The sequence below is a fragment of the Triturus cristatus genome, chromosome 7 (assembly GCF_964204655.1).
Source record: "Triturus cristatus chromosome 7, aTriCri1.1, whole genome shotgun sequence".
NCBI classification, from domain to species: domain Eukaryota; kingdom Metazoa; phylum Chordata; class Amphibia; order Caudata; family Salamandridae; genus Triturus; species Triturus cristatus.
Window position 1 is genome coordinate 1691891347 of NC_140590.1, and position 19799 is coordinate 1691911145.

General features: G+C 40.9%; 1 protein-coding gene across 1 annotated transcript in view; it reads right to left on the reverse strand.

The window, feature by feature from the left end:
• LOC146812772 (uncharacterized) overlaps positions 1 to 19799 on the reverse strand; it is a 159637-nt gene that overhangs the window by 135740 nt on the left and 4098 nt on the right. Inside the window, exon 2 of the mRNA XM_085619883.1 lies at positions 14994 to 15116. Coding sequence (XP_085476009.1) covers positions 14994 to 15116 — 123 coding nt within the window. The remainder of the gene's footprint in view (positions 1 to 14993; positions 15117 to 19799) is intronic.

Genomic DNA, 19799 nt, shown 5'->3' on the forward strand with positions numbered 1-19799 from the left:
GGAAATGGAAAAAATGTCCTGTTTTTCTCCAGCAGCCAGGAACGTTCCTCCTGGTCATTCCTACACGCTCGGATCCTCGGGAAGACTTCTAGGCTATGAGTCTTTCCAGCCAGGGATCCTGCAGGGTTAAATCCTTTGTGGTCATCTAGACCCTCTGGGAGTATGGTGTCCCTCAACTTTTTGTTTCCCTGGAACAGGCAAACAGGAGGTCAGCCACTATATCCATGGAGATCATATCCAAACTCTGGGTGTCAGCAGGAGACAGAAATCCTTGAGCCTTCTTTCTTCAAACGGGGCCTTTTCCTTCAGGTGTAGTCTTGAAGAGGTCCAGGAATGTTCTGGGGAGGTGGTGGTGAGGTGCCAGTCTTATCCTGTGCTGTTCTTGGTGATTTCAGATGTTTTGCCTATCCAATCTAGTCTACATTCTCACCCTATGGCTACCTCCTTTTGCAGTACTTCCTGTCTGCTCTGCTGTAAAAATCTGCAGAAGCACTAAATACGAAATGACTAACCTTTTCCTCTGCCAGAAAGGGGTCTGGGTCTTCCTGTATCGCTCTTCTATTTAGAAGCAATTTCCTTTCTCTGTCAGGGCCAAGAACTGATTCAACCTGCTGGAATTAGGCCAAAGGTCTAGGAGAACCCTGATCATGAATGGGACAAGGCCCTGTCAGTCCTGTTTGACATATCCAAATCCAAAGAGGTAGTGTGAGGGCTGTCCTTTGTTATACCAAGTGCTCCTGTCCCCATCCCAAAGGGATTCCTGTTAAGAGGCCAGTTGTTGATAACACCTCTTTTTTCCCAAGTCAAGGGGCCAAGCCATTGTCCTCTAGAGAATAAGGTTGTTACCTCCAGACAAGAGTGGCAAAACCAGGTTGAGCTCATGTTTTGCTCAAGCATCACAAAGCACACTTTTACAAAGTTACTTTTTTATTAACGTTATCAAAATCTGATTTCCCCATTAAATTAGATTTTTAAAACTGAGTAGAAAATAGGTTTGATTAATCTTTCTAGCGTTTCCTCGGCGAAGATACATTATAAGGATCTTAATAATACCTAGGATTGTTCATGGAGAATCTGATTAATTTATACAGTGAAAACAGCTTTAGGATATAGTCAGGGACCAGACTCAGGGGTGGCCTAACTGACGCTGAAGCTGCAACGCACATGGGTCACAAGACTCTTTAAGAAATACCCTGTCTCATTAGGCAGGTAGCTGTGGTCAGCCTGGAAATACTCCAGAAAAGGGGTCTTGGTATTATTGTCCACATGGGCTATGTCGTCAGTAGAGTAGACACCGTCTTCTTCTTCTTGTCCGATTTATCGAAATACGCAAGTGTAGCCTCTCAATCTGAAACATGTCAAATGAAGTCTCCCTGTCCTCATGTTCTGTACTAGAGACTTAGGGGCAGATTTACAAGAAAGTGACGCATCTGTAGAGATGCGTCACTTTCCCTGTGCCAACATGCAAAACCCTTGCGTCACCAGGGATGCGCCGTATTTACAATACGGCGCACCATGGCACAAGGATTGACAGATGCGCCAGAAATTCTGACGCATCTGTTGATGGAAAAGTCACGCATTGCTGGAGTCGAGTCGCAAGCACGACGCAACTCCAGCAGTGCTCAGGGGCGCCCTATGCCTAACATGCTGCGTCACTCCTTACGCCTGCTTCAAGCAGGCGCAGGGTTTTGACGCAGCATGGACGTAAAAGTGACTCTGTAAAATCTTGTAGATTTCACATGCTCACTTTTACGGGGCTTCCTGCGACAGAACGCCCACCCTGCACACATTAAACCTGACGCAGGTTTAATGTGGCACAGGGCTTCACAACGTGATGCATCTAGGGAGATGCGTCACGTTGTAAATGGGCCGCAACTTTTACGCTGCCGCTGCGTCACAAAAGTGACGCAACGACGGTGCAAAAGTGACGCAAAGGGCTTGTAAATCTGCCCCTTACTATGAAAGGAGATTGTATGTATCCTGCTTTACAATTGCTAGTCAGTATTTTGGAGTTGCAGTGTTTTCCCAACGTCCAGTACTTGGTCCATTTTTTTCTTCACCTGAATTTTTCTTCAGTCGTCCTTGCTCTATCTGTCAATGTTTGTTTCATTTTCCATTTCATTTTAGTCTTATTTCCTTTGCCTCAGTCTCCCCTACTATTTTCTGAATGCACTTCCATCTTCACTAAGGGTGGTTGGTCTCTACCCTTATTTTATCTGAACTGCTTCAGTCTACTGCTATTCCTGTGCTTGAAGTTTCGTCAATTTTACAGTTCATCCCCTGCAGATTCTGAGCTATACACTAGAGCTGATCTGGGGACTCTTTTCTTGCCAGCGTCTTTTCTGTTCTGTTCTCTTTGCAAGCAGAGTTCCAGGCTCAGGGCTCCTACTCACATCTGTCCATTCATCCGGACAGATATTTAGCTACTGTGTGGGTGCACTATTCCAAATATGTAGTGTGCCATTTTGTTTACTAAAGTAAGCACCCATCACTGTGGGCTAACAATGCAGACTTTATATAGATAAAATAGATTTATCCACATGAAAAATGTGCTCTCTGTTTCCATGTATCACTGTGGTGCTTTAAAACTGCAGCTCAGCAGTAGCACTAAGGTGCTCCAGGCAGCATATGGGTCATATATGTGGATGGTGTAAATACACATTGCAGACCAAATATGACATTTGACTTTCATGCCACTGGTGCACCTTCTCCGCAATCTCATTTTAGCGGTCGATCCTACACACTGTAGTACTGAATGGCCGGGGGTGACCTAGCAGAAAAGGCAACTTTGCTACACACACATTGTGGTCAGTCAAGCTCTGTTTCTGTAAGTAATTCATGATATAGTTTGAAAGATGTTTGGTATTGGTTTTAGTGATGGTTTGAGGCAAGGCAGTACTAGCTGATCACCTAGGGTACCAGCAGCACAGGACATCATTGTCTCTAGTTACAAAGCAAAGAGCTCATTGTCCACTGTTGTAATCTTGTGTAATGTTATTCTAGAACATGGAGATGTCATGTAGAATGTTAGTGAGGGAAGGTTCAGACTTGAGCTGGGGATCGTGATGAACGGAGTCTGTTGATGCCTTCTGATTCGTATACCGGATTAAATATCAGAACAACCTCATTCTGTGTGTTCCGAGCTTATTTTCAACACTGGCGACGAGCGACTATCTAACTTGATTGGGGACAAGTGAGTGGAGGCATCAATTCCCCTGAGGACTTACATAAACCCACGACAAGTGATTTTTCGGCCTTCAAGACACTTTGACTTCGAGGGAAACATTTAAAGACCTTTTGACTTTGGTGAGTGCTACTTTCACTCGATTGCGTTTTTTTCTTGATAAAACAAACAGTGGCCGTGTACTTATGAACATATGACTGTGTACTTACATTTTCCGTTGTAAGTATTGCCATTTTTAAAAGCACTGGGACATTCTGTGGCTCGCGACAGTTCACTCGCAACAAGTTCATTCGCGAGCGCTGAGGCTCATCGTTCGTCACGCTGTTCTTCTTTGCTTCTACGCTTCTCTCTGTCATCGCGCAAAGACACGCATTACGTTTTACGTTTACGTGTCAGCGTGTCAGCCATTTTTTTCTTTTTGTTCTTTATTGATACGGAAATGAGTTGAAGCTGACACTGAAGCAGAAGTATGAAATGTGAACAATCGGAAAGTCGTTGATGCTTGGCATAGCGGAAATGGAGTACTGTGGCTAGCGGAAAATCGTCGATTTGACTGTGAGTTTGGTTACAACTCATATTTGGAATGAAATATTGTGGACAGCGGTGACTACTTTTCTTGTGTTAGTTTATTATTTTTTTTTCTAGGTTGGTTCAGCTCAAGACTTCTGGACAGCGGTGACTACCTTTCTTGTGTTAGTTTATTATTTTACATAAGACTTGTTCTACATTCTTTAATTGTTTAATTTATATTCAGTTAATAATGGCTACTCCAACCAGCATGTCCCAACCACCGGCATTTCTATCTGAAAAAGGAGATCCTATTTTACCCTGGAAGAGATGGAGGAATTTATTTGACTCATATATTGTTGCAATAGGAGGGGAAAAGTTTTCAGCAGTGAGAAAACAGGCTATATTATTGCATAATTTAGGAGTTGAGGGGCGTAATATCTATGATAGTATTGATCTCATTCCAGTAGGATCAGCGGAGGGTGAAGCTAGTGATGTTTATGAAATGTCCATGGGGATGCTGGAAGGGTACTTTGGTCCACGTATAAATGTGGTACTTGAAAGACATAAGTTCTTTACTAGGACTCAAGGCAGTAATGAACGTGTCAAGAGTTATGTAGCTTCTCTTAAAACCTTGGCCAGAACTTGCGAGTTCGGTGATCTTTCTGATTCTTTAGTTAGGGACCAGCTTGTGAGATGCACGAACAGCACACGTGTACAAGAGAAATTATTGTCAAAAAATCCAACTTTGGTGGAGGCTGTTTCAATAGTTGAGGGCATGGAGAATACTACCTCTTGGGTAAAAGAGATGAATGTAAGGGGTGAAGGGAAGAAGATGAATACGAGTGATGTTCATGCATTAACGGAGGAAGAAGGTTCGTTAGATTTTGAAAATGTATCTAAGATTAAATTGTCAGAGAAGAATAAGACTTCGCACAAGGATACGAAGACTGCTGGTGGAACTCTAAAGAATTTCTCTTCGAAACAAGACAGTGATGATCGTTCAAGTTCTCATGTCACTAAGGGTGATGGTGAAAAGGGTAATAGAGAGATACCCAAGATTAAGTGTTATAGATGTGGTAGCACTAATCATTTTTCCAACTATCCTCATTGTTATGCAAAGGACTCCATTTGCATGAAATGTGGGGTCAAGGGTCACTATGCTCGTGTATGCAAGTCTTCCAGGGTAGGGGAGAAGAAAACTGAGGTAGTGCGTACTATAATCTTGAATGTTGATGAAGAGAGTGGTGGTGTGGATGCTGGAAAACTTTCCATGCCGGAATGCAAAATCTTAGTGGACAGTTATGAATTCTTGGTACTTGCTGATTCGGGATCACCTTTCACAATGATTGGAAACAAACAATGGGATGAAGTGGTTGGTCTGGACAATGTCACGCTTTTTCCCCCGGATATTAATCCAGTCAGCTATGGAGGTGCCAAAATCATTGTTCTAGGTTATATTGAAGCTTGTATCAGATTCAAAGAACGTGATACGGTGGGGAAAGTGTATGTGGCTGAACGGGGCGATAACTTGTTGGGATGGAGACACCAAAGGGACTTGGGGATTATGCTTAATCCAAATGCTCAAGATCCCAAAGACCAAGTCATGTTGGTGGATGATAAGAATGGGTGTGGATTTGGGAGTGAGCTCAGTAACGAATGTGTTAAAAGGTTTCCAGAGGTCTTCACTGATAAGCTGGGCTGTCTCAGAGGGTTTGAACATCAAATCATTCTTAAGGACAGAGCAATACCTTGTGTTCATAAGGTGAGGAGGGTACCCAACATGATGATGGGACCTCTCAAGACTGAACTTGATAGGTTGTTGAGTCTAGGTGTTATAGAGGAAATTGAAGCTTCAGTCTGGTTGGCGCCCGTTGTTTTGGCCTCGAAGGATGGTGGTGCTGGGGTCAGGATGTGTGTGGACCTGAGAAGCCTGAACGAGTGGATCTGGGTGGATAGGCAACCTTTGCCGAATATTTCTGAGTCGTTGAGTATGCTTAAGGGGGCGTGCATTTTTAGTGTGCTGGATCTGTCCTCTGCATACCACCAGATTCCCTTGCATAAGGACTCGAGACATCTCACCTCGTTTGTGACACCACTTGGAGCTTATCGGTTTTTAAGAATGCCATTTGGGCTGGCGTCTGCCGCAGCGTGTTTTCAAAGAATTATGAAGAAAGTGCTTGGTGAGGTGAAGAATATATTGTTCTTTCAGGACGATATATTGATTTATGGTAAGGATGTTGAAGGACACAATAGGACTCTGACGGAAGTTTTGGAGAGGCTTAAGGAAAAGGGGTTAACTGTGAAGAAAGAGAAGTGTCGTATTGGTGTTCACACTGTCACGTATCTTGGTCATTTGATATCGGGGGAAGGAATTCAGCCCAAGCTCGAACTTGCACGGAGTGTGGTTGAAGCTCCTGTGCCAAAAGATAAAGAACAAGTGAGATCGTTTTTGGGGCTTGCTGAATTTTACTCCAAATTTGTCAAAGGGTTTGCGAGTGTGACTGAACCAATCAGAGTTCTGTTGAAAAAGGGGTCAGTCTTTGCGTGGTCGGAGAAGTGTCAGGAAGCCTTTGAGATTGTCAAAGGGGAGATTGGGAAGATGCCCACTCTCGGTCATTTTGATGTTAACAATAAAACGATTTTGACCACGGATGCCAGTCTTAAGGGGTTGGGAGCAGTTTTGTCCCAAGTGGTTAATGGTGAGCAGAGGACGGTGGCTTTTGCCTCGAGAGCTCTTAGGGATGCGGAGGTTAATTATTCATGCATAGAGAGGGAAGCCTTAAGTGTGTTCTGGGCTGTGCAGCATTTCAGGTTTTATTTGTGGGGGATACCATTTTTGGTGAGAACGGACCATCGTCCACTGGTGCAGATCTTTTCGTGTAGGCATAGTGAACATATTACTCCTAGGATAAAACGTTGGAGTGAGGGGTTGCAAGAGTACAATTTTGTTGTACAATATATACCAGGTTCCAGCAATAAGACGGCGGATTGTCTTTCTAGATTGCCTGTCAACATAGTGAGTGGAGGTTGTGAAAGTGATGTTGTGTGTTGGGTGGTTGAGCCATCTTTGTCTTTGGAATCTTGGATTGAAGGGGTCAAAAAGGATAAAACTTTGGAGTCTCTAAAGGTCTGGGTGACTCAGGGTTGGCCTGACTATAAAATCTTGGATTCAGATATGAGAGCTTATTGGCAGGTTAGAGATGATTTGTCTTTTACTGGGGGTAATCTCATGAGAGGTGAGAGGGTGATTCCTCCAGTTGAGTTTAGGGAGAGGATTGTTAACACGGGCCATGAAGGCCATTTGGGACGGAGTCTTACGAAGGCTAGAGTGAGAGAGCGATACTGGTGGCCAGGGATGGATCGCAAGGTTGAGGAGGTGGTGAGAGATTGTGTCTCCTGTGCCATTAGTGATAAGTCACATGTTGTTAACAAAGCTCCCTTGTCTCCTGTTTTGGTTCCGGATGTGGTTTGGTCAAAGTTGGGTTTGGACATTGTGGGCCCTTTTGAATTGTTACCATCTTATGAACGTTTTGTTATTTTGCTGGTAGATTATACTTCTAAGTGGGTGGTTACCAAGTGTGTGAGTTCTGTGACCACGAAGGTGGTTATTGACTTTTTGAAAGATGTATTCTCATTGGAGGGGTTTCCAGAATTTCTTGTCACGGACAATGGTGTGCAATTTGTGTCCCATGAGATGGTGGAGTTTCTCAGGGATCATGGTATTGTGCATCAGAAGACAGCTTTGTATGCTCCACAGGCTAATGGATTGTCTGAGAGGATGAACAGGATGGTGAAGGATTGTGCTCAAAGGGCATTGTCTTTGAAGGTTTCGTTCAGTGGGGTATTGAGGGACATGTGGTGGGCGCATCGTACTACACCTAATGCGGTCACTCAGGTTTCGCCGTTTGAAGTCTTGAGGGGCAGGAAAGCCACATCGAAACTTAATCCTTTTTGGTTGCCTGTGTCTTCTGGGCCTGTGGTGAGCAGAGAGGACTGTCGTAGTAAAGTCCTAGACTATCAGCACAAGTATAAGGCTGATTATGATCAGAGAATGAGAGTTAAGTGCAGAAAGTGGAATGTTGGGGACAAGGTGTTAGTGAAGAATCCTAGGCATTGTTTGAAGGGAGAGTCTTCTTTCCTTGGCCCCTTTACCATTGTGACTGTCAGGAAAAATGTAGTAAGAGTAGATTCTGGTGCTATGTGGAGCATGTCTAGATTGGTGAAGCATCATGGCAGTACATGCAGAGATGATGTAGGAGAGGGTGTTTGTGTTAAAGATGCGGAATCTTGTAGTGGGATTCCTAAGAGTGGGAGTGCAATGCCGTTTGGTGTGCGTCCTTCAAGAGAGAAACACATGCCAAGGAGATTTTGTGATTATGAGTTACAGTGATTGTGGCTCTGAGTTGTTTCTCTTTGGAGGGTAGATCCTAATTACGCTATTTCAGCAGTTGTGAATGTCATTTTATTGTTCTTTTAATTTTATTTTCTATTTCTTGTATTTTGTTTAGGGAAATGTTCTTTGTATATTGTGTTTATTGTTTTTCTCTAAGTAGGGGGGATGTGTTGTAATCTTGTGTAATGTTATTCTAGAACATGGAGATGTCATGTAGAATGTTAGTGAGGGAAGGTTCAGACTTGAGCTGGGGATCGTGATGAACGGAGTCTGTTGATGCCTTCTGATTCGTATACCGGATTAAATATCAGAACAACCTCATTCTGTGTGTTCCGAGCTTATTTTCAACATCCACCATACACTAAAAGCCACTTGTCAATACCCTTCCACTTGTCTATGGAGGCACCCTGCAGTAGAAAGAAAATAGACCTCTGTGTGCATATCGAACAGACAGCGTTTACTATGAGGTTAGGATCAATTCTCTGTGGAGACGCGCGAGCGCGCGATCCAAGATGGCCGCCGCGTGAGAGTCTACGCCTGTTTTCGGCCCGTTTTTATCCTTAAAACGCCGATTTCTGTCAGAAAAGTGCCCTGGAGGAGGTCGCTGTGTTTCTGAAGGTCTTACCTGCACTGTGGAGCAATTTCAATAGTTTTCGCACGGCGTAAGTGGGTTTTTTCACTGCCTGGTTCCTGCTCCCTGCACAGCATTCAGGTACAGCCAGGCTTTCAGTCAAGGGGGCGGAGCAAGCTTGTAGGAAAGGGCCTGGCTTGGGCCTAACCACTCCCCCAGCCCATTTTAGCTGCTGCACCAGTCATTCCTTGGTGTTTTCCACAGCTTTCATTTCCTCCTTCGCTATTTTGTGTCTGCAATTATATTTTTGACTCTTTTTTACTTTAAAATGGAAAATAAGAGTTCTGTCAATAAAAGGAGGCAGCAAATTTCTCCTCCTGCTAAATCAAAAGTAGTGGAGTCTTCTGAACCTTCGCTGTCTTTAATATTGGAGGAAATTCAGGCACTTCGAGTCAATACAGATTCCATTGCATCTGAAGTAAAAAATGTGCGTAAAGATATGGCCAGCCTGTCAATGAAAATATCAGATAATTCCATCAAAATAAACGATAATAAGATTAAACTTGACTCATTTACTCCACTGGTGGCAAAAATTTCTCCTATGTGCTCAACATTATTGGATTTGGAGAATCGTAACAGACAATATAATTTACGCATATTTAATCTTCCTGAAAATGTTGAGGGGATAACTGTAGACTATATTTGGAGAAATTATTACCTGGTCTTCTACAAATTAAATTCTCAGAAAAGTTTGAAATTGATAAAGCCCACAGGACCCCCTCACATAGGAACCCTCAGCACTCAAAACCGCGACAAATGATTATTAAAGTTCTTCGACACCACCATTTGGTTCTAATAAGAAAAGCAGCTAGAGAAATCCCTTCATTGATGGTTAATGGGAATAAAATATTTATTCATCAAGACTATGCCAAAGAAACAGTTTCAACTCGCAAAGAATTCACTGCTCTTCGCCCGCAACTTTGCAGTTTAGGCTATAAATATGGTCTTTTTGATCCATCGACGATGCGCATTTGGAAGGATAATTTTTTGAAATCTTTTCAACGTCCAGAAGATTTAAAGCATTTTTTGGATCAGCAGTCTCTGCTTTCTATGGATACCAATGACTCTGCTACTTGATTTTTGCCGGTTATGTTTTTTCTTTCTGACACTTTTCTGAAAATTCTCTTTATTGGGCTCCAGCGGTTTCGGTCATGCTTGTACAGCGTGTGTGCGTTTCACATTTCACATTTATGTCTTCTGTTTGTCGTTTTTTCCATGTTTTTTCATTTTTTCCTTTCCTTCTTCTTTCTATGGAGCTACCTGTTTCTCATTTTCTTGATCCTCTTTTATCTTTCACTTCTTGTACTCTTTTCTCCTTTCTTCTGTTATAGCTAATATCCATGATATTAAAGTAATTTCATTAAATGTTAAAGGATTGCGCCATCCAGTTAAACGTACAAAAGTTTTAAGATTACCTAGGTAGTTGCAAAGCTGATGTTTGTTTTATACAAGAGACTCAAATAGATGATAACATTTTAGATTATATGCAGAAGAAATGGGTAGATGCTATTGTCTCTTCTCCTGCCAATGGTAAAAAAAATGGTGTAGCTATTCTCTTTGCAAAAAAGCTACACTGTCAAATTTTGAGTAAATCTTCTGATAAGGATGGTAGATATATCCTCGTTAAAATTAAAGTTCATGACTCAGTTCTATTTTTACTAAATGTTTATGTTCCTACCGCAGTTGATCCTATTTTTTGGTCTAATCTTACAACAGAGGTTCTAAACATTGGTAATGTCCCTTTAATTGTCGGAGGTGATTTTAATGTTATCTTTGACCCTTTATTAGATAGATCATCTCTTACTAAGTTTCGCCCTTCTAAGGTATATTTTGCTTTCAAATCATTTATTCAAGCCACTAAATTAGTTGACATTTGGAGGTTACACTTTCCTACAGAAAAATTTTACACATTCTTTTCAAACCCTCATAATTCCCATTCGAGAATTGATTGTTTATTGGTTTCCAGGCACCTAATTAGTTCAGTAACTGCTCCTAATATTGGTAACATTGATATTGCAGATCACGCGATGATTTCTTTGGTTTTGAACTTGGAGTCAACTTATACTAAACAATCTAGATGGCGAATGAACACTGGTATAATTCTGAATGAGTATAACAAGCCCAAACTTTTATCTGCTATTCAAGAATATTTTATACTTAATCCTGAAGGGTCTACTTCTATGATAAATAGATGGGATGCTTTCAAAGCTTATATTAGGGGCGTAACAATATCTATTATGGCTCATGAAAATAAAACCTTTCATGCTACTGTGAAAAACGTACAAAAACAAATTGCGAAATTTGAACGACTTTTTATTACATCCAACAATCCTCAATATAAATTTAAACTACAAAAATTGCGTTATGAATTTAATTCAATCCTTAGTAAAAGAGCAGGTATTCAAATTTCTAATGCTAAAGCCAGATCTAGTTTTAATGCCAATAGATCCGGTAAATTATTAGCTAATTATTTGCGCATAAAAAAAGATAAAACTCAAATCAACTCAATTCTTGGTCCTCATGGTAATATTGCTCTCTCTCACAATGAAATTGTTAATGAATTTATGAATTTCTATTCGGCATTATATAATAAACCAGATTTTCTGGAGATTTCCTTAATGGACTCCTTTTTAAAACCTTGTAAATTACCCAAGATTTCACAATCTAATAAAATTAGACTTGATGCACCTATTACCAAAGATGAAATCCTATCAGCCATAAAATCTCTTAAAAAGAACAAATCTCCAGGTCCTGATGGGATCCCTGCGGAATTCTATAAAGAATTTCAGTCACACCTTTTACCATTTTTGCACCAATTTTTTACATTTTTTGGATCCACTGGAACTACTTCTGATTCTTTTACAGAAGTTTTAATTATAGTACTTCCAAAACCAGATAAAGATCCCACCAGAGTGTCTAATTATCGTCCTATATCTTTAATTAACCAAGACTGTAAATTATATGCTAAAATACTTGCTACTAGATTGGGCCCCATATTAGATTCTATTATACACCCTGACCAATCTGGTTTTATGAAGAATAGATACTCTGCTAATAATACAAGAACTTTGCTACATATTATTGAACAAAGTCCTACTTTATCGGTGCCATCTGGAATTTTAGCCTTAGATGCTGAAAAGGCATTCGATAAACTCCATTGGCAATTTTTATTCCATACATTGTCCTCATTTAATTTTGGAGATACCTTTATTCGCATGATTTCAGCTTTATATTTTGCCCCTACTGCTCGTCTATTTATTAATGGCCAAGTTTCAACTCAATTTTCACTTTTTAGAGGTACAAGACAAGGATGTCCTCTTTCTCCTCTCTTATTTTTCATTGGCATTGAACCTTTTCTTAACCTAATCAGAAATTGTGACCATATTAAAGGAATCATTATTAAGGATGTCACTGTTAAAACCCTTGCCTATGCGGATGATGTGGTTTTATTTATTAGTGACCCTATATCTTCTTTTCCATCATTAGTGGATATTATAACAAAGTATTCTGCAGTTTCTGGATACACTTTAAATACTAACAAAACAGAGTTATTTCCCTTAAATGTTTATTGCCCTCCTGATATGCTTCCCATGCAGGAAATTATTTGGCAAAAGAATAAGTTAAAATATCTTGGAATTTTATTTTCCTCATACAATCGACAATCAATCTAAATTGTGATTTTATCCTAAACTATATTAAAGACAAAACGTCTAAATGGTCAGCATTACATCTTTCATGGTGGGGTAGGATGGATTCTCTTAAAATGACTATAGCTCCTAAAATATTCTATACCCTTGCCATGGTTCCTCCTCAATTTCCATTAAAGTTTTATAAAGATGTTGATAAACTTCTGTCAAAGATTTTATGGAACAACAAACCTCCTCGTATTACTTATAAAAAATTAAAAGTTCCTAAACGTAATGCTGGATTTGGTATCCCGGACTTTTTTCTTTATCATAAAGCTTTTATTTTAAAACAAAGTTCACTATGGTTTAATTGCTCCTTTTTAAATAATTCTCCTACGTGGCTCCGTATTGAGAAATCAATTACGAATCCATTTCCATTACCTATGTTGGTGTCCATGCATAACAATGCTCCATTTATTCAAAAGTCAGTTATTATTAAATCCACTAAAATGTTATTTAATGATCTTGACTTAATTTGTCTTTTTCCCATGAACAACACTGTTGAATTATCATTATGGTATAGTAATGTTATTAAATTGAACAGGAATGTTAATTTCTGGTTTTCATGGATTAAGGCTGGCATTTTTTATCTTAAAGATGTCTATTCCAATAACACGTTTATTTCTTTTGAAACATTGCAAACAAGTTTTGGTTTATTTAAATCTGACTTTATTAAGTATCAATATTTGTGCAATTCAATTTTAGACTCCTTTCCTAATGCCATCCCTTCTAATGTTTCAGCTGACTTACCAATTTATATTCAAACAGTTTCAAAATCATCTCATGGGGTTTCTATTTTATATAAAAAATTATCTGATGCTCTAGGTAGCAATATAGAGATGATTTCCACTTTTTGGAATAATGAACTTTCACTTTCCTTGTCCGCTAACACATGGAAAGATATTTGGCTTAATAGTATATCTGGGTGGTTACCTGTTTCAATCTACCAAACTAATTCTTATATCCTCTATAATCGTTTATGGACTCCATCACGTTTGTTCCAAGCTAAACTTCTCCCCTCCCCTGATTGTTGGCATTGTAAATCACACCCTGGTTCACTACAACATATGCTTTTTGATTGTCCTTTGGTTTTTAAATTTTGGTCTGAAGTTTGGGATATCATAAAGAAGATTTTTAAATTTCAAATTGATCTTTCCTATCAGTTAATAATTTGTAAATCTGCTATTCTTCCACAAAATATACATGATTTAGAGAGTAAACTTTTCAATTTTCTTATTTCGGCTGCTTTAAAATCCATTACTTTTTGTTGAAAAGATGTTTCTGTATTATCTGTTAATGCGTGGTGGTCATGGGTTATTTTTTCCAGGAGAGGTGCTCAATTATCTATGAATGGGATCACTCATAATTTTTTCTCTTATCAATCTTTTTGGTTACCTGTTGATGCATATTTATCCATTTAATGCTGTATTAATAATTTCAATTCAGATTTGAACTTAATATGATTAGTCTTATTATGGCATATAGTAGCTCTGTTTGCATCTTATACGTTAATTGTTATATTTGTTCCCTCCTTCCCCCTCCTTCTATCCTCCCTTTTGGTATCTTTTGATTATGTATTTTCTCATTACCTAAGATAATTTGTTCTATGATTTTGATTATGATATACAATGTTATCTAGGTATTATTGCTTAATCATAATATTTTATGTGTTGTCTATCGTTTAGTTGTATTTGATCAAAACTCAATAAAATATTCTGAATACAGGATCAATTCTCTGTAAAGTGCTCCAGCATAATGTTTAAGGAAAGATGAACCTGTAAATTGACTTCTAATAAAATGTTATGATTGGTATCACTCTTAGGAAGTCCTTTAGGGGATTGTTCATATGAAGAATTTGATTTGTTTGTGAATATGCAGTGGAAGTTTAAAAAATCCTGAAATGCACCAACACTCTTTGCAAGCCCTCAAAGAGACTTATGGGCGCTGATCAGCTTCAATCCTGGTTCACCTGTGCAACCGTGACCACATCCGACCCCACTGAAAGTGCTCACTGTCTTGAGGAGGAAGGAAGAATTAAGTTTAGGGCAATCTGCATTGTCCACAAAAAGTAGTGCATAAGAGGTCTTAAGCAGACTGTAGCCCCCCAATATTACAAACAGTAGCCCCAGTTGTTCGCTAATCAGGAACGGCTGTTCCCTTCCCCACCCAAAGATCCTTCAAACATCAAACTACTCAGAGAGGTTGATCCTAGTGAGTTCAAAGTTGTTGGATGAGGAAAGTCCTGAACCCAAACCTAAGAGCTTCACCCGGCTACACAAGGCTCAGACAACAGGTGAAAACAGAACGTCTCAAAGTTGTATACAACCGTGCTATGGGCAGGATAGGGGTCATGGCTGAAGGAAACTGGCCCAAGGATCTACCTCACTGGTCCAATACTAATGAGTCCCCCAAGTCACTAAGGCTGGCTTTCACCTTCTAGACTGTCAGCACTCTACAGCTGAAGGAGGCATGCAGAGATCTACAATAGTCATGAATCAATAAATAAAGTCATGGGGGGGGCAGTTTGCAGATAAGACACTATTTGCAAAGTCTTCGGAGACAACAATTTTATGAAACGTTATGACTTACCATCACAGACAGAGCAAGCCCGGCAATTAACCATATGGTTTCTGTGGTCCATATATTCGTTGTCTCTGCATGGATGACAGACCGTCTCTTCCGTAGCCGTGCAGTCCTTCTGCATGTACTCCCCTATGAAAAAAAATCATTAGTCAACTAGGGGCCCTGAGCAGTGTGTTCACTCAGTGAAATTCAGTGGATGTGAGCTATAAAACATGAACACTAAAGAAACCCCACCAATGGCTAGCAAGTCCTTTCACATTTCACAAGAGTAGGTCCAATATTATAAAATATCTCGGCACACAACATATCTGGCACCGTCCCGGCTGGAAGCGGTAGAGAGAAAAGATGCTATTAACAGGAAAGCTGAACATTTTAAAACTGATCTGTGCAGCCCCAGATGGCATACAGACTAGTTCCACGTATTTTACTTTTGAGATGAAAGAAGTTACAAACAATCAACAATTATTTGTACCGTACCAGTCAAACTATTATATGGGATAAAGTACCCCCTTACTGTACATTATTATAATGATATTGCATGGCTTAAAGGAGTTCTGCGGCAGTGTAGGTAGAAGGTTTTTTATTTGTAAAAGTGAACTGACCTCCGAGGCAATATGCAATATCCTCTTTACATACAGAATGGGGCATTTTATTCCTCATAATATGTGATAACACACGCCATCACCCTTCTCAAAACCTTCTTTAAAATTCATGGCCCTGTTATAGAAAGACATCCGTTCTGCCACAAGTGTGTTGACTTAATGTGGATTCTTAAAATAAACATGTCAATGTGCGGCTTGTAACTTGTTGCAAACACATTTGGTAAGCAGGTTAATATACGCCACTTTGCAGCCACTGTGGGTTAGGAGGTGTGGTAACCTGGAGATAAAGTCCTTCTATTTTTGTCGTGAACCTCAGCATTGCAATACAGAATCATGTTAACACAAGTGCCTCTTTATCTGTTAATGAAAGTGAAGTTCCAAGGAAACGGCCAGCAGAAAGACCTGAAAAGCTAGCTCGCCCTGTTTTAGTTTGACCCTGAGGGCCTGATTCTGATGCGGTTTGGAAAGCTTCCTGACAGAATCGGTTTGGAAATGGTTTCCGACCCACTCGGATCAGGAGAGTCCCACCGACTGAGTACGATGCATCCAAATGTTTCCAGATACGATTTGGTTGGACTCCCATTGGCTTCAATGGGAGCATTTGTTCCCAACCGCATCGTAATTGGGCCCTCGGTTGGGAAAACACATTCTCAATCCAATTTAGAAGGAGCAAATTCTGTTAAGAGGCCTTCCTGACCGCATCGTAATCGGGTCCTAGGTGGGAATGCTTTCCTAACCGCATCAGAATCAGGCCCTTAGTGGTGATTCTGTTCAGTGAGGGCCTTTTAGATTCTCTGCTGGCCTTGGCAGAAGGCTTTGTGATGCCATAAATCATCAGTAATACATCACTACAGTAGAGAAACTAAACAATGTTCTTATTACAGATGCATAGTAATGTCACAACTAGTGTGTAATAAGGAAATTATAGTAAACGGTTTTATGGAGATATTGCAGGCTTCTTTGTAATGCATGTCAATATTTAATATTTCACATCGGACTAGCATACAAACAAAATTATTTAAATAAAGCAATCGAACTGTTAAGCATTCATGCAATTAGTAGTATGGACGGGATTTACCAAAACATTTTTGCCAAAAATGGGCAGATTTACGCCTGTCCAGTATCGACAAAAGGATTCATATTGGGCTGAAATGCACTGCCTGCTGCTTGATTGTACACTATGGGGCTTATTTCGATGTCAGGCGGAATTGCTTCCGCCCGACACCGACTCAGTCCTGGGACCGACTGACACCCGGTCGGCGGTTTCGACGGGCCCATTAGAATGCGATTGAATACTGTTCGGTCGCATTCACACTTTTCTCAATGGAAGCTTGTGTTACGGCCGTAAACCGGCCTTAACACAAGCTCCCATTAAGAAAAGGGAGGTTCAGTTCATCCCTGTACCGCGTGGCTGACACCTTAAGGTGCCTGCCATATGGTGCAGGTATCAACAGGGGGACACCAAAGGTGCCCCCTCGGCTTCCAACTGGATGCCGTGCACCAAAGGGGGACCTGCTGGGGGCCTCCAAAAGCACGTTTCAACATGGTTTCCATGTCGGACAGGCCTGCATAGAAACCATGTCGGAAAGCATGCATTGTAATCTCAAGGCCGGAGAGGCCCGCCCTTGAGATAACTGGCCGGCTTCTGACTGGCCACAGGACCGCAGGTCGGAGCCTATACAGGCCGCATTGTAATCGATCCCAAAGTCTGCAAACAATTACACAGTAGTAAACTCGACACAATGGGTGGAGAATGGGCAGATCTTCGCCTGGTTTACCTTTTGACCTGTTAGTGTGTTGGCATTCATTAACTCCTCCCCCACCGTTCCCACCCTGGAAATGTCCAGAAATGTACTCCCACAAAAGGCTGGTTGAGTCTCTTTCCAGAAAGACAAAGGGAAGGGAAACCCCTAATGAGTTTGTGGGGGCTTGGAGAGAGAGGTATTTCCATGAAAAAAAATCTTTTGCTTCGTGTGAAAAAAACGAAAAAGTTAGAAAGCATGCAATTCTGGACTGAATTTCCTCAATGAAGAATTGTGGGGTGCATTCCCACAATATGGAAAAGGGCGTTCCTGAGAGTGCACGTGCAAGCATGAGGCTGCACAACTTTTCAGCAACGCCACTGGACTGAAGAAGTAGTAACTCCGTACCCGTCGTAGGAGTACTTGTACGGGCGAGATTGATGACTTTTTTTGTGAGTCGGCCGTTTCTGTTTAGTGAAGGGATTCCTAACCAAAAAGTGGCAGATAAATAAGTAGATATGAAGACTCAGAAATGGTGAGTTTATTTCAATGAGAATTATTTTTAGTGACTGATCGAACGATTTTTCCCCTTTTCTGTATTTCGAAATAAACATTTTGTCTCTCACCACTCTGGGCCCCTTCATCCTCCTCCGGTTCTTCTGAGGTTTTGTTTAATGTTATTCACAAACTCATACCTAATGTTCAACCAAAGGAATTATATGAAGCAACGTATAGCTCGTGAAGCAAGAAAGAACAGAAATGCTATGTAGGCTTTAGCTCTCTGTTTGTGTCTTTCAACAAATAGTTTTAAAGACCAGGGGTTTTCGCCCACTTCTTATGGGCTCTACAATTCGTCCTTCCTCACCTGTGACCTGTTTTACCTCGATTCTGCTTGCTTGACGCTAAGTTTTTTAAAACTTTTGTTAAAATCATTTTAAAAATAAGTCGTCCTGCATTTTTTGGTGTCTCATTTCAGCTTCCCACGTACCCCCCCCTCCACTCCCCGCTAATGGTACATTCCATTCACACCCACCTGAATGCCAAGGACAGCTTCCTGACATCACTCTGAAAGAGCACTTAAATGCACAGGCCCTTCAAAAAGTGTTTGTATTTTCTTTATTGTACTTGCTCAGCTCAATGTTTTCACTTCACATCCGTAGGTTTCGTTTTCATATCTTATTTCCTGTTTTTGTCAACAGCACTTTTTTTATTCTTCTCACTCTGTTTTCATTGCTGCTATCAACTCAACTGTATTTTCATTTTCTCTATTACCTCCATTACTTCCTCCTGTTTTTCCCAACTCTACAGATTCCCTTGCTGAGTCCTTCCTTTTTTAGGTCTCACCTAGCGTTGCAGCGAGAATGCGCTGCCATCGCTTTGCGAGGCATGCAGTATATACTGTAGTGTGGAAGCTTCGTGGAAGCTCCGCCCACTCTCTGCCCATTGACTTTTGCCTTAAATGCTGCCTTCCGACTGGTTTGAGGCTTGTTAGTCCCTCCTCATTCATCATTGTATCCTTCCACGACTATTGGCCCCTTTACTCCTAACACTATTTTCTTCCCTGTCTCCCCACCCCACCGCCCTCTCCCTCAGTCTGTGACTTCTCACCCCCCCCCCCAATCCCGTTTGTGTTTTCTTGCTGCCGGCACTTCCGTTTTCATCTTTAGTATTGCCACCTTGAAATATGCGAGTTCAAGATGAGTGCTGTACAAAGCTTCTCGTGTTTAATGAACTAGATTTTAATGTTACTTTAAATATAATAAGACTCTAGGCAACATTCGGGGTATGCATGGCAACTGACACCTCTTAGTTCACAAATGGCATTGTTGTCTGGTGGGAGGAGCGGCAGTGTTTTAACTCATGCTTAAAACGAGCACTTTTAGTAACTTCCTCTCAATTCAGTGCTATAATCTTGTGTACTGAGGTGACGCGCTAAAGAAATGCACTTTTTTTTAATTCTGAAGAGACATTATCGCACATTTACATCATGTTTACTGTATGATTAACATGCCGATCATTTTCACGGCTCGCCCACTGGCTCGTATACGCTTGGCTTGTCTCCGGCTGGCTCTATCTGTTAATTAATATATTGGCTCGCGCACCTCTAACAAAGAGAGATGAATTGATACATGACAGTGAGCCAGGTAGATGGTAGAGAAATAGACTGGTACAGACAAACAGACAAAGTCAGTCTCCATTGCCTCACGTCAGAATCATCACTTTAAATAACCTGGAAATCTGCCGGCAACTCCAGCATGCCCCAACCTCATCCCCCTCACCTATTCTTAGCAGAAGCGGCAGATTCTGAGCTGTGCCCTGCTTGTGCAGGGGAGCACGGCAGAGTCTGAAGAAGCGCTGGTATCCCTAGCCTCTCCGGGCGGGCACCTAAGCCTTCCGGGTGCCTTCACACTCAGGATAAATGAATACATTTTGTTCTGTGCTTTAGTCGCCCCTCTGTGATCACTGTC